Genomic DNA, 14,862 nt, shown 5'->3' on the forward strand with positions numbered 1-14,862 from the left:
TGACTGTTAAAATGTGTCTGATGACTTGTATGGACTGTTTTGTTTAATGTCTGGAGAGAGTTTTTTGAGCTGATTTTCTTTTTGGGGGGTGTGTGTAATTTTTTAGTATTTGGTTAGTGCCTGCACATGTGCTCAGAGATTATGCTTGACTGCTAGTTTTTGATTTCTGCAAAATGAAAGTTTCAGTCTAATTGTGCAGGTTTCTCTGGTGTGATTTATTATTCATAAAGGCAGTTGGACTTTTAGGTGCTTATCTGAACCTTCGAACCATTTAGTTTCAACTATTATTTGCAATTCTTTCAGCTTGATTGAGATATAAATGCTCACCTGATTGGATGAATGGTCACGTGCCTATCATGCATACTCTTGTTTGCAAATTTGAAGCTTGCTTTCCAGGAACATTTATGCCACTAAAGCTCAAGTACAGGAATGTTTTCAGAAAAAGAACACAAGCCGTAGGAGGACTGAAGAAGCACATTCATTTAAAAATTATAGTGAAGACTTGAAAAAATTGTTCTGCTCTAATACCAAACAGTCAAAATGTCTACACAGGATCTGCCCTTTGTTTTATGTAGTACAACTTTTCGTCATCACTGTAAACATCATCACCATAATTATTTATATGTAAAATGCTAATGTGTTTCAAACCAGATTTTTTTTACTTGTTGCGCTTTTACAGGCTTATTGAAAATGCAGAGTGAGAAGCAGGATCCAGTAAATTACTATATTGGGATTGATGTTGGAACGGCAAGTGTTCGTGCGGCTTTGGTAGACCAATCTGGGACGATAGTGGCACATGCGGATCAGCCAATCCAAATTTGGGAACCCCAACCAGACCACTATGAGCAATCCTCTGATGACATCTGGGCTGCTTGTTGCACAGTCACAAAGGTATATGTCGGGGAGTAAAAAAACGGAAGCAATGTATGCTTCAGGCAGTACTTAAACTTCTATAATGAGATGCAGGCTAGCAGTCAGTGCCTTCCACCACCCATTCAGTGTGCATGCTCTACTGTACAGTATGGTTGATGATGATAATAAAAAAAACTTTTTGCACCAAAGTACTTTCTAGATATGGCTGATGTAGTCTCTCAGACACTATCCTTATTTTACAGGTGGGGAACTGGAGGACCAGAGAGGTTGCATGACTTGTCCAAGGTCACAAATGAATCTGAAACAATTGGAAATAGAAGCCAGGGTATTAAGATCAGTGGGAGCTACATCACTGACTTCAGTGAGCATAGGATCCGGTCCCAGATTTCCTGATTCATTGGTCTGAGCCTTATCCACAATTGTTTGCAGTGTTTTTGTAGCTGTGTGTGTCCCAGGATATGAGAGAGACAAGGTCGACATAGTAAGATCTTTTATTGGACCAGCATCTGTTAATGAAAGAGACAAACTTCCAGGCTTCACAGAGCTCTTCTTCAGGTCCTGTGGAGCTTGAAAGCTTGTGTCTTTCACCACCAGAAGCTGGTCCAATAAAAGATACTACTTCACCCCTCTTGTTTCTCCCTTATCCGCAAGACCACCCTCCCCTTTGGAAGTCAAGGGTACTCAAAACCTACTGGCATGTACAACTGAATTGATGCACTGCAGTGAGCAACTGCACTACACTGGGGCCAAAAAGGGGCTGATTATTAAGCTGTTGAGGGAGAGCTGAGACACTGTAAGCTCTTTGGGGCAGGGATGGTGCTTAGTACACTGAGCTCCTGATCCTGACTGAGGTCTCTGGGCATGACTATAATACAAATGTGAAGAAATACAGGGACAAAAATAGCCCCAGTACTGGCATATGGGTCATTGATTCACATATTGTGAAACTGAAATAAACCTTACTATGCTGAATATATAAGGGATCACCGCTCCCTCTCTTCTCTTGTATCTATTAGGCAGGAATCTTAATTTATACATCCCCTTAGTAAAAGTGTACGGTGACCTTGATTGGCAGTGAATGTAAAAAGGCACTTTTGTCGTCCTCAAAAATGCCACAATCTTAGACTGCTCTGTGCTCCGAGGTTGGCTCTTTAAATATTCATAAGATGCCTGGTAATTTGCAGATGGACAGTTCACCATTCCCTTGTTATTGATCAGCCTTTTCAAACATTAATGAGCCTGCTCTGCAGCAAGTGCCCTGATATGAATAAGATGGAGCGGGAGAGGGAAGAGTGGCTAGCTGGATAAGCAAAGCAGCCCTTTCACTCTGCCTGTTTAATTTTCTCTGTCTTTATAAATTGATTTGCTGTTGCACTCGTGCTTCCTTTTACCCCTAAAATATCTTCTCTTAGTACTAGAGACCTTGCAGATCCTGTTACAGGGGAGTGGGTGTGATTTCTTACTACCAAACAGCTCTGAAGAAAATATTTTTCAATACAGTGCTAACTAAACAGTGATTTTTTTTTTTTTATTGTCACCAAGCAGTAACTATGTATCACTTTGGGTATGTCTACACAGCGTTTCAACACCCACCGCTGATCCAGGTCAGCTGACCCGGGCTAGGGCTGTGGGGTTGTAAAATTGCTGTGTGGATGTTCAGGCTGGGGTAAGATCCCGGGATCTGAGATCCTCCCCACGTGCGTCGTCCCAGAGCCTGAGCCCCAATGTTCACACAGCAGTCTTACAGCTTCACAGCCCGAGCCTTGTGAGCCCAAATCAGCTGAGCCAGGCCAGCCGAAGGTGGTTAATTGCTATGTAGACATACCCATAATTACCTCCTAGGAAGCTTAGGCCTTGGCTACACTGGCAATTCACAGCGCTGCACTTGCTGCGCTCAGGGGTGTGAAAAAACACTCCCGTGAGCGCAGCGAGTGCAGCGCTGTAAAGCGCCAGTGTAATCAGCGCCTGCAGCGCTGCACGCTCCCTCGCAGCGCTGTAAGCTATTCCCCTCGGAGAGGTGGAGTACTTGCAGCGCTACTACACTCGCGCTTCACAGCGCTGCCGCGGCAGCGCTGTGAATCCGCGAGTATAGCCAAGGCCTTAGCAACCTCACTTGCCAGTTAGTCAGTGTGGGTGCCTTTTTTCCCTCTCTCTCTTTGCAATACCACAAGCAAGCCACAAAGTTCAGAGCTTCCATAAGATCTGGGATCAGCGAGTTCCAGGGTTTTAACTGAGGCCTATCTCTGCTGGGTAGCCTTTCGAAGGCGATGTGCAGAGCAGTGATATTAGTCCTAGTATACGCTTAAGACCAATTTTACAGGCAGTCTTCTTCTAGGATATTTAATTGTGATAAGAGGCTAAGTGAGGTTAAAAACAAAAACTCCCTGACATGTTTTGCCCCAGAAGTGGCGCAGAGAATCAGAGCTTTAGAGGCCCTGGTCTAGATGAAATGCTCACCACCAAACCTGTGCCTGAGCCGCACACCCAATTCAACCCAAACCTTTCAGAAAGAAGATAAAATTAACATGTTTCCCATTATTTTTCCTTTTTGTGCCCCCCTGTGCTTCCTGCTTCCAACCAGAACTGTAAGAACCAGGACTGAGAGCCTGCAAGAGAGGTTTTCATGAGACTGAGTCCCAATTTTTCAGACCAAAGAGGCTTGCATAATTTGTATACATTTTGGGTTAGCATCCAGATTTTTAGGTGCTTAAGCAAACTGAATCTCAGAAGGTTTTGAGCTTGACTCATCACTGTTTATAATTCCAGTTTATAACCTTTTGTCTGTAAGCATTAGCATGTACGTGCATCTGGGCATATTTGTATCTAAGAACTTCTTGTGTATGTTCACAGAAAGTCATCCAACAAGTAGATGTTGCCTGGATTCGAGGGCTCGGTTTTGATGCTACGTGTTCACTTGTTGTTGTGGATAAGCAGTTTCAGCCCTTGGCAGTTAATTATGAAGGTAAGACCCCAGCACAGAAACCAAGTTTGGCATGGGTATTTTGCTACTGCCTTTAGTGGAGCCAGGATTTTACCATAATGTCCTGTGTGAGGGCCAAATCCTGTAGACATGGGTCTACATGAGAAGCCCCCTTGAGTTACACAGATCTCCTAAGAACATTAGTTCTCTCTAGATTTTCATCATTTCAGTTGTAATGCCAGATACAAACTGAGATCAGAACCACTTTGCATATGCCTACACAGCAAAGAAAAACTCACAGCTGGCCTGTGCCGGCTGACTTGGGCTCACAGGGTTTGGGCTGTGGGGCTCTTTCATTACAGTGTAGACTTCTTGGTTCTGGTACCTTCCCTCGCTGCAGGGTCACCTAGAGCCCAGGAGCCAGCCCGAGCCCAGAAGCCTACATAGCAATGAAACAGGCCTGAGCCCGAGTTGGCTAGCATGGGTTTTAAACATACCCTTAGGGCATGGGTTCTCAAATTGGGGGTCAGGACCCCTCATGGGGTCACAAGGTTATTACATGGTTGGTCACAAGCTGCCAGCCTCCACCCTAAACCCCGCTTTGCCTCCAGCATTTATAATGGTGTTAAATATACAAAAAGTGTTTTTAATTTATAAAGGGGGGTCGCACTCAGACGCTTGCTATGTGAAAGGGGTCACCAGTACAAAAGTTTGAGAACCACTGCCTTAGGGTTTGGATAAATATCAGTCATCCTGATATAGCATTCACTCAGCTCACCTCTGATATACTATTTATTCCTATGAGAAAGCTAGGTTCTAAACAACTTCTTTGTTCTAAACAAGTTCCCCCCAAACTGAACTAACCACTGATTTTTAAAAACACGTAAATGATGGCTTTCCAAGAGAACTGAATAATGTGGTACTAGCACATTTTAGTGGTTTAGGTTAGGAATCACTGTAGGGGCCTGTCACAGTGGTGGAGGAAGCAATAGGCTTTGCCTGGGCATCTTCTGCACTTGTGAGACTGAGATACTATTTCTGGCTAATTCAATGTCAAACGTTTAGGAGTAAAATGCCTGTTAGATTAGAGAAGTAGTACGTTGAGCCCCTGTGCCACCACAGCTAACGGTCAGCACAATGCTTTTTAGAATGTTAATTTTCCACTCATTTTTGAATAAATTGTTTCAGAAGAATCAGCACAAGCTGATCCGGGTAATGAGGATAGTTTGTGAATTCTTAATTAAGATTTGATATGTACAGCAATCAATAATTCTAGTCACAGCCACAATAGTCCCTTTCTACTCTAAGACCTATTAGTCACCCCTTTTACCTTTGTCAAAATACCTCCTTTGCCCGAAAATCTCTCCTGATAACTTTTAGCCTAGGGGGTGTGTGTGTGTGCGTCCGTCCGTCCGTCCGTCCCAGATCATTTGTGGCTGTTCCAACCTGTATCTCAGCTCTTTTTTGGCCATCCCTAACTCAAATTTGATTCCCACTTGTTATTCACTTGAGTTTCCAGGAGCAGGAGCAAAACCAAAATAGATTTTGTGACTGTACACAATTTTGTCCTCAAATAAAAAGTATATAATCCATGGAATTCTCTAATGTTAGTACCTGCCTGTGTGGCTCCAGTGCATTTTTCAGCCAGCCTCACAGTTTTAACATTCATTTGAATTTATGTCAGGAATATTAATGTGCATCACATTTGTGGCTCTCCTTTGTGGCTGCACTTTGGGGATCAAGTATACATCAGTGGCCATGCACCTGAACACATAATGGTATCAGCAACTGATAGAAGCTGGGAGTGTTGGACTATTACCTTTTGCTTATCTAATGTGCCCTCTGTAGGTTGATTTAGATAAGGTATTCTTCACTTCTTGTTCTAAAGTGTTTGTAGTCTTGCCGAGGGTGTTGCTATCCATCTCCAAAGTGAATGCATTTCAGCAAATTATCTCTCTTATTTTTTTTGAGCGGGCTGTGGGTGATGCTTCTCACAACAATGAAGCATTGGGAAAGAGTCTCTGTAGGTGTCTAGCTGAGTTATAGAATCTTAGAAATGTAGGGCTGGAAGGGATCTTGAGAGGTCATCTAGCCCAGCCCCCAGCACAGAGCCAGGAAAGAGTATACTCGAGCCATCCCTGACAAGTGTTTGTCTAAACTGTTCTTATAAATCTCTAATGACTGGGATTCTGCAATCTCCGCTGGAAGCCTATTCCAGTCCTTAACTATCCTTATAGTTAGATTTTCTTAACATCTAACCTAAATCTCCCTTGCTGCAGATTAAGCTCAGTACTACTTGTCCTACCTTCAATGGATATGGAGAACAATGATCACAGTCCTCTTTATAACCTCTCTCAACAGATTTGAAGTCTATCAGCTTTTCTTTTCTCAGGACTAACATGCCCAGTTTTTGTAACCTTTCCTCATAGGTCAGGTTTTCTAAACCTTTTATCATGTTTTTGCTCTCTTCTGGACTCTCCCTGATTTGTCCATATCTTTCCTAACATGTGGCATCCAGAATGAGACACAGTACTCCATCTGAGGACTGACCAGTGCTTAGTACAGTGGGACAGTTACCCCCCATGGCTCACATATGGCACTCCTACTAATACAACCCAGAATGCAATTAGCCTTTTTCCCGGCTGCACAGGAGCGCCGCCAGCTTTTTTGCCGCCCTAGGCGGCGGAAGGTCCCGCCCCCGAAATGCCGCCCCCGACAGAGGCAGTGGAAGGTCCCGCCCCCGAAATGCCGATGACGACCGGGGCGGCCGAAGATCCAGCCGCCGCCCCCCAAATGTTAGTGCCCTAGGCGACCGCCTAGGTCACCTAATGGGTTCGCCGGCCCTGCAGCTGCATCACATTGTTGACTCATATTTCATTTGTGATCCACTATAACTCCGAGATCCTTTTCAGCAATACGAATACCTGCCTGTTTATTCACCATTTTGTAGTTACTCATTTGATGCATCTGATGAAGTGGGTTTTAGCCCATGAAAGCTTATGCCCAAATAAATTTGTTAGTCTCTAAGGTGCCTCGAGGACTCCTCATTGTTTTTACTCATTTGAGTTTCCCTTCCTAAGTGAAGTACTTTGCACTTGTCTTTATTGAATTTCATCTTGTTGCTTTCAGACCAATTCTCTAATTTGTCAGGGTCATTTTGAATTCTAAACATGAGTCCTTGTAAAATGACTACTTTAATGTTGCTGGGATTTTAATAATGTTAGGGAATGTAGGCATTTTTGAATATTCTTATATGTAAATAAATAAAATACATACACTTTGTAATGTGATTTGAGTTCTTGGGGTGAAAGGTTCTATGTTACAGCCTGATTTCCAGAGGTCCTGAGCACCCGTTGCTCCCATTGACTTCAATTTGGGTTGTAGTTGCTCAGCATGTTTGAAAATTGGCTTCAGTGGAGCCAAGAGTATCACCTGGTGTTATTTCAGAGAGTGGTACTCAAATTCTGTACTCTTAAGTGACGTTGCCAAGTGGCTTGGCACCTGGGAACGTATAATATTGAGGAAGAATTTAACCAAGACTAAAATATTTGTCTGCCTTTGTTTTTGTTTTTGGTAAGGGGAATGTAAACGAAATATCATTATGTGGATGGACCATCGTGCAGCCAGTCAAGTGGACAGAATCAATGGAACTCAACACAGTGTTTTGAGCTATGTTGGGGGAGTGATGTCTGTAGAAATGCAGCCGCCTAAATTGCTGTGGATGAAAGAAGTGAGTACGTTTTAGATTGTGACAGATTTCTGGCTGATGGTTAATGTCTTTGACACTGTTAACATTTTAAGAATGAGCTTTTTAAAAACAAACAAACACTCAGCATTGGCCGAACACTGCTCCTGCTGGAGGCAGTGGGTATTTCAGCATTGAGTGTGGTGGGAACTAAGGCTACGTCTTCACTACGGTGGGGGGGGTGTCGATTTAAGATACGCAAATTCAGCTACGTGAATAGCGTAGCTGAATTCGACGTATCCGAGCCGACTTACCCCGCTGTGAGGACGGCGGCAAATCGACCTCCGCGGCTCCCCCGTCGACGGTGCTTACTCCTACCTGCGCTGGTGGAGTACAAGCGTCGATTCGGGGATCGATTGTCGCGTCCCGACGAGACGCGATAATTCGATCCCCGAGAGATCGATTTCTACCCGCCGATTCAGGCAGGTAGTGAAGACGTAGCCTAAGGGAGGCAAACTTCGAGTGCTTTTGAAAATCCCACCCTAAGAGCTTCCCTTTTTGCATGGACTGCTTCTAAATTTCTGTTTGTGTGAGGTAATTCAATATTTTCAGGTTAGAACATGTCGTGTGGCTCTGTTATTGCCGTTTTAGGGTCAGATGTTTTGGCTATCCATTTTGTAAAAGGAAGACAGGCGTATGTAGTTGGCTTACTGATGAATAAAGCCTCATCTATTTCCAATCCCTAATTACCTGGATACCCTGCCTACTCCAAATGCCATGGTTGTACTTACTCTCTAGGGGTATCCGTGATATTTCTGAGAGGGATCTGCAATCAGCATTGTCTCAAAATGGAACTGCCTAGCCAGAAGGATGGCTTCTGAGCTATTGCATCCAGGAGTGAAATGATTCAAGATGGCTTTGGTCACTAGTACAGAAATTGCTCAGTCAAAATCCTTAACACACTTGCAGGCCTCCAGAAAAGCACCTAACCTGTTCAGTCCCATCTGTAGTAAGTAGCCCATCTGTAGGAGGAAGACACTATATTCATAATGCAGAATTCTAATGCTGTCTCTTATGCTTAAATTTTATGTGTTGTAGGTTGACATATGGCTTCTTAATAATAACTGTCAGATAAAAGGAAAAATGCTTGCCACTTGAATTTTTCATAACCTTCACCAATCTGGCTTTTACATTTGGTCTCAATGATGCTTACTGTAGTCTTAATGAAGGCCAAATGTAAATTACTTTGTCAGCTTTGAACAGCTGATGTTTCTTCTCCTTACAAACATGAAACATCCTATAGTAACAAGGTGCAGACTGGGGAAGGTCAAGGGAGTTAACTGGCAGAAGCAGATACTGACAGATTAATGTTAATAGACGATAATTAATGTTTGTGGATGCTGTAGTGAAACATGAATATCCATCTATTAAATACTTTCCATTTCTGAGCCATGAGTAGCATATAGCTGGTCATTTTATAGTTTGATATTTGCATTATTCTTTAGGAAAGTCTTAAAGAAGCAACCCAGCACATCAGCAAGTGAGGACTATTCTGCATGTAGTAAAAGGGTGATGCAAATTAACACATACACACATGCGTGCACGCACACACACAATGTGGGAGCATGGAATCACAATTCCGTCACAGGGCTGTTTGCAGTAGTACAGCTACATACTGCTGCATGTTTGGGGCTAGAAGCAAAGGCTCATTCCAGCCCTCAGTAAAGGTGAAATTCATCCCTGTTCAATGGACTACTAGCAATCCTCTGCACCACTTAAGACCCACTGTAGCCCTTATAAGAGTGGAGGCCTGTTGCATTGGTGTGAATTATACCCTAACTTTGCAAAATCAGTTTCCACTAAATTAGAATAATAATAATTTGCACATAACAGTATATGGTGCTATTGATTGAAAAATCTTCAAGTGCTTTACAAACATTAATTGAGCCTCACAATATTCTTCAGAGTGAGGTAAGTATTAATATTTTATAGATGAGTAAACTGTGGCACAGAGAAAGTAAAATGCAGTTAGGGTCAGAAAACTACCTGTACAATGGTACTTAACAACCTTCTCTTTGCATGTTTCAAAGTCGTATCCACTTTTCTGATTAAAGATAAGGGTTTCTTTTTTGACTCCTGTTAGCACTCCAAACTGACACAGCTATGGCAGGGTTAGATTCTAATGGAGCTTATGTATCCAGAACAGAATTAAGTTCTGATTGCAGGGTGTTTTTTGTTTGTTTGTTTGTTTTTTTATTTTATACTGGGAATGATGCACAAGCCAAAAAGCTCAAAGCTTGGCTTTCAGATCCTAGGGTGAGTCTGCAAAACCAGTAGTTAGGAAAAAGCATTTGTTTTCTTCCTAACTCAGAAAATATCATATGAAGGCCAGCAGGCCTTGGAATCCCCAGTGTGCCTTTTTTTAGCAACACTTTTCAGAGTACAACTGTGCTGTAAGTAATTCACACAGGACACACAGTAAGTCAGTAGCCTCGCTGGGAACTTTATGAGCACGAAATTAGAGTCTGTTCTTAAAAAGATGGGCCCGAGCCTTGCTAAGAAGAGGACCAGAAGGGGTTGTTCTGGGTGTGGCATTGTAGGAGTGAGATGTATTGGCAGAACTGTGTGAGGAAGTTTACACAGTGTCTGCCCCCTGTGTGTGCATGGCTGTGATCAGTGCCTTTAGTCTCCAACTTTCATGAGTACTAAATGGCACCAAATACACGACTAACAAGATTTCTTTAAAGTCTCTTGCAGCTGTAAGTAGTTTATTTTTCTTCTTTAAATCCCCATTGCTGCTTATTTTTCTTCCATGGAGTGTGAAATAATCTTTCCTTACAAGTTACCACTTGCTCCAGTGAATGGTTCTGCCTCAAGATCAGCTTCAGGCATAGGCCTGTTAAGTAGCTGTGTTGATTGCCTTAAAATCATCTTGACTGTCCGTTCCTCTATTGTGTAGCCATTTCTCAGCACTTGAAGATTCCTACCAATCCTAGCAGGGACCCATGATCTGTCTTTGTCGGACTCTGGATACTCCTCCCCTCCTTTCAGAGCCATTCTGAGGCACATACTAGGGCAGGGGTGGCCAACCTGAGCCTGAGAAGGAGCCAGAATTTACCAATGTACATTGCCAAAGAGCCACAATAATACGTCAGAAGCCCTGCCGATCAGCTCCCCACCCCTGCTCCCAGCTCTTCCCGCCCACCAGCAGTCCCGCTGATCAGTGCCTCCCCCTCCCTCCTCGCACCTCCTGATCAGCTGTTTCCTGGCGTGCAGGAGGCTTGGTGGGGGGGGGAGGGGAGGGAAGGGGGAGAAGCGAGGGCACAGCAGGCTCAGGGGCGGGGGCGGGAAGAGGTGGAGTGGGGGCAGGGCCTGTGGCAGAGCCAGGGGTTGAGCAGTGAGCACCCCCTGTACATTGGAAAGTTGGCGCCTGTAGCTCCAGCCCCGGAGTTGGTGCCTATACAAGGAGCCGCATATTAACTTCTGAAGAGCCGCATGTGGCTCCGGAGCCACAGGTTGGCCACCCCTGTAGTAGGTGTTTAGCTGTGTGTGGTGCACCCTGACACCTGGTATATGTAACCCGAGTGGAGACGCCATGCAGTTAAAAAAGACAGACAGTACCTCCAGCCGCCCCACAATAGGCTAGGGCTAGAAAGTGCCAAGGGGAGCAGCAGACTGGCAGCAGAGCTCACTGAAAGAGCAGAGGAGTTTAACAGTTGCTGACAGAGGAAGCTGCAAGGAGAAGCAGCACAACCTGCTGGAGCTTCAGAGGAGAAGGCCAGAGGGAGGAGCAGTGAGAATCTCAGAGAAGCAGCTGGCATCTGAGCCTTCAGGAAGAGTGGTGGAGGAAGAGCTGGGCACCCTGGCCCAGCAGCTGGTGAACAAAGGAGCTGTTAGGAGAAGATTGTAGCAGGAAGAAAGGAGCCACTCATCACAGCCCTGCAATAGAGGAGTCCTCCAAGATCCCTGAGGAAGAGGAGCAGTCACAGCCAAAAGGTAGAGAAATCCCCCCTCCCCACCCCGAGAGAGCTGAACCCTCCTGGAGCACCATTACAAAGGGCAACAAGGAGGAGCAGCCACCTACAGGTGAAATGGGACCAGGCAGGAGCTACTGTGGGCAGCAGCAATGTTGCGGGGGCGGAGGAGGCTGAGATGTCATAGAAAGGATCAATAACATAAAGGAGAGAATAAAGTTGTTGTTAGAGAGAATGAATAAAGAAGCGAGTCATAGTCATAGAGTTTAAGGCCAGAAGAGAGCACCAGATCATCTAGTCTGACCTTCTGTATATCACAGGCCACCAGCATCACCCAGCCCTCTGCACACTAAACCCAACAGCCAGAAGTAGACCAAAGTATTGCAGCCCTCAGAAGACAAAATTATTGTGTGCCACCAGTGGAGAACAGGAGGGACCAAGGTGCACCAGTGCCCAAGGGCTGTGCAATGGCAGGGAATTGATTAAGTGAGATACACCCAGATGATCTTGGCAAGAAACCTGTGCCCCATGCTGTAGAGGAAGGCAAAACAAACTCCAAAGTCACTGCCAATCTGACCTAGAGGAATATTCCTTCCCAACCCCACATATGGCAATCAGACCCTGACCATGTGAGCGAGAGCCAGCCAGCCAAGCACTGAGATAAAAAATGTTCAGAACACCAGCCCACCCCATTAAGTGTCTCATCTCCAGCTGTGATTATCTCGGATGCTTCCGAAATAATGGAATTAAATTATTGTTAGAGAGAAAGAAAATAGGAGTGGGTAGAGGGCAATAAATAAATAAAGACAAGAGTAGCATGAAAGCACAATACTGTACTTACTTTCATCTAAGTCTTTCCTGCAATCCAGTCTATGTTCTTGGGCTAGTTCTGTAAAATGGGATTTATAGGGATTTTTTTTAACTTTAAAATTATAAAATACATCAACTGTCCTCTTGATTCAAGCACCAAAAACATCTCTACTTCAGGCCACTGCTGTTCCTTCTCTGGGCTTATTTTCCACTTTGGGTTTCTTTGTGACAGTGCTAATGTCTGCTGTTTATGGCTTGTGGTTAGCTGCTCATTCTTTGTCCTCCCTCAGTGCCTTCTCTCAGCAAGCATATGTCTTCAGAATATTTGCTGGATAAACAAGGTGCTGTACATCAGTCCAGATGATGCTGTCTCTGTGTAACATCATCTGGGGCACAACCCAGTCACTAACAATGAAAGAACAGAATATAATTAGCACATGATTTTGTCAGACACCTATTGAAAAATTAGATGCTAAAATCCTGTGGATGATCTTCACTGGAGTGAGGTAACACAGGACTTTCTCTTAATGTGGTGGCAAGATGAACAAGTCTCCAAAGTTCTTTACAACGGCAGAGCTCCTTCAGCTGATGTATTAGCAGATGGATATCTCTGTAAGGTGGAACTCTTTTCATTATTCACTAAGGGCTGGGAAGTTCCATCCAATAATAAGGGCCATGTGAAGCCATGCAGCCCTGGGGATTCTGCAGAATGAATGCCTCCTTGTATGCCAGGACATTCAAATGCTGCTCACACGTTGCTACATCCCATTATGAGATGCTGCTAATTATTCCCCCACGTGGTGGCCGCTGGGCAGTGCATAAGGAGGCAGAGAGATGTCTGCCTCGTTCTCCTTGTCCATCTCTGTCCCTTTGTGGTGCATGTTGTGCACCTCCAGAAGGATGGGGAAGGAGCAGTCCCTGTGCTCCCCAGAGCAGATGGTCTGCAAATCTGCCTGGCATTTACTTGGGTGCTGCATTAGAGGGACACCTTATATCCAGGAACAGGTCAGGTATAATCTGAGCCTAATACAAGGACCAAATCTTATTCCCATTGGGTCAATGGCAAAGCTCACATCTGCTTCAGTGGGACAAGGATTTGCTACTCTTTGCACCAAATCTCTTGTTTCATTGCAGAATTTTTCCTTCCAATATTAGCATAGCATTGCACAGAACACATGCTGGTGATCCATAAGGTTAGTCATTGGTTAAATGTTTCTATTGGCTGCACTTTCAGCATAAGGAAACATTTTCTTTACGACTTCTAATTTCTGTAGCAGGTTGTATTTTGGTTGTGTTTTCTGTTACTGATGCCAGCGCATTCCCATGTCACCCCTAATTTTTTTTTGTCCTGGAATACTGTCAGACTTGGACAACTCTCCAAAATCAAAAAGTAAAAAGTATTCTATTATGTGGTTTAAGTGAGATTAAGGGAAATGATCTATTCTGGCTGGCCTAGGTATAAATAGTTGTCTTTGAAAAATACTGCAGTGGCATATATTCTGGTTTTTTTTATTAATGTTGTCCCATGCGCCCCCCCCCCACATGCTATTAAGATAGTATTTATGAGCATTAACGGTGTTGCCAACTCTCCCAATAGTTATTGCTTTTCATAAAGTGCCAAATCCTGAATTTGTGATTCGTGAGAATCTCATCTTTCATTTTTTAAAATAAAGTAAGTTTCTAGCCCTTATGGTTGTGGAGTACAATCTTGAAATCATTACACCTAAACACTCCAGCTCCTGAAGAGGAATAAAAAGAAGTCAACAGTTTTTAAACCTCATTTTTATAACCATTCTCATGATTGTGTTAGCCTGACTCATGATTTTTGAATGCTTGGGAATGGGAATACTGAACATATCAAAGGAAAGCAAACCCTGCTGTGGTTGAGATGCAGACTGTCCCATTCAGATCCAGCACAGCAAGGATATTTAAAAGGTGCGGTGAATCAGTGAAATGATTTTGTATTCATTCTTTAACTCCAAAAAGAAAGGTTAATATGTAAAAACTTTGCTTTCAAGAGCACTAAGACAATGAATGCCTTGGAAGGCTGTTTTGTTATATCACGGGTTCAGATCAACATTTCTTTTGTTACATTTGTTAATATCTGTGCCCTGAATACTGATTCCTGTAGCAAAACACTAACTCACTGGTCCTAGCATGTACATCTTCCATGCCTGCACAAGTCAGTGATGTTTGGTAGTGTACTGGAATGCTATACCCCCATCCTCTGGGCAACATACCAATCTTGGCTTTAACTGGAACATTTTTCTGAAGCTGCAAAAGCACTGGTACTTAGCAATGCAAGAGGTGATGTCTTTATAATAGTATGTATTTCCCAAAGAGCTGTCTGTTGAGGATTAGGGCTCTAAAGCCAGTATAGTATTGTGCCCTCCTATACTATTTTTCCATTTTATCAGACCTCTTATGCCATTTAGAATTCTATCAGACCTCCTTTGGCACAAGAATGAATCAATGGAGCATAAACTCAGTGGCAAAATACATTTTGTATATTATGGCGGCATAAACGGAAGCTCTAAGAAGATTAGAAAGGTACTTTATATCCTCTGCTCAAAAATATGAAGTATTGGAAGAACTACAGA

At 43.7% G+C, this 14,862-nt stretch overlaps 1 protein-coding gene across 1 annotated transcript in view; it reads left to right on the top strand.

Annotated features, from left to right (window-relative positions):
* The first annotated feature begins 690 nt into the window (after positions 1 to 690).
* FGGY (FGGY carbohydrate kinase domain containing) overlaps positions 691 to 14,862 on the top strand; it is a 183,723-nt gene continuing 169,551 nt past the window's right edge. Inside the window, exons 1-3 of the mRNA XM_065409589.1 lie at positions 691 to 891; positions 3,724 to 3,835; positions 7,372 to 7,523. Coding sequence (XP_065265661.1) covers positions 691 to 891; positions 3,724 to 3,835; positions 7,372 to 7,523 — 465 coding nt within the window. The remainder of the gene's footprint in view (positions 892 to 3,723; positions 3,836 to 7,371; positions 7,524 to 14,862) is intronic.

This window comes from Emys orbicularis, chromosome 8 (genome assembly GCF_028017835.1).
Source record: "Emys orbicularis isolate rEmyOrb1 chromosome 8, rEmyOrb1.hap1, whole genome shotgun sequence".
In the NCBI taxonomy this organism is placed as follows: domain Eukaryota; kingdom Metazoa; phylum Chordata; order Testudines; family Emydidae; genus Emys; species Emys orbicularis.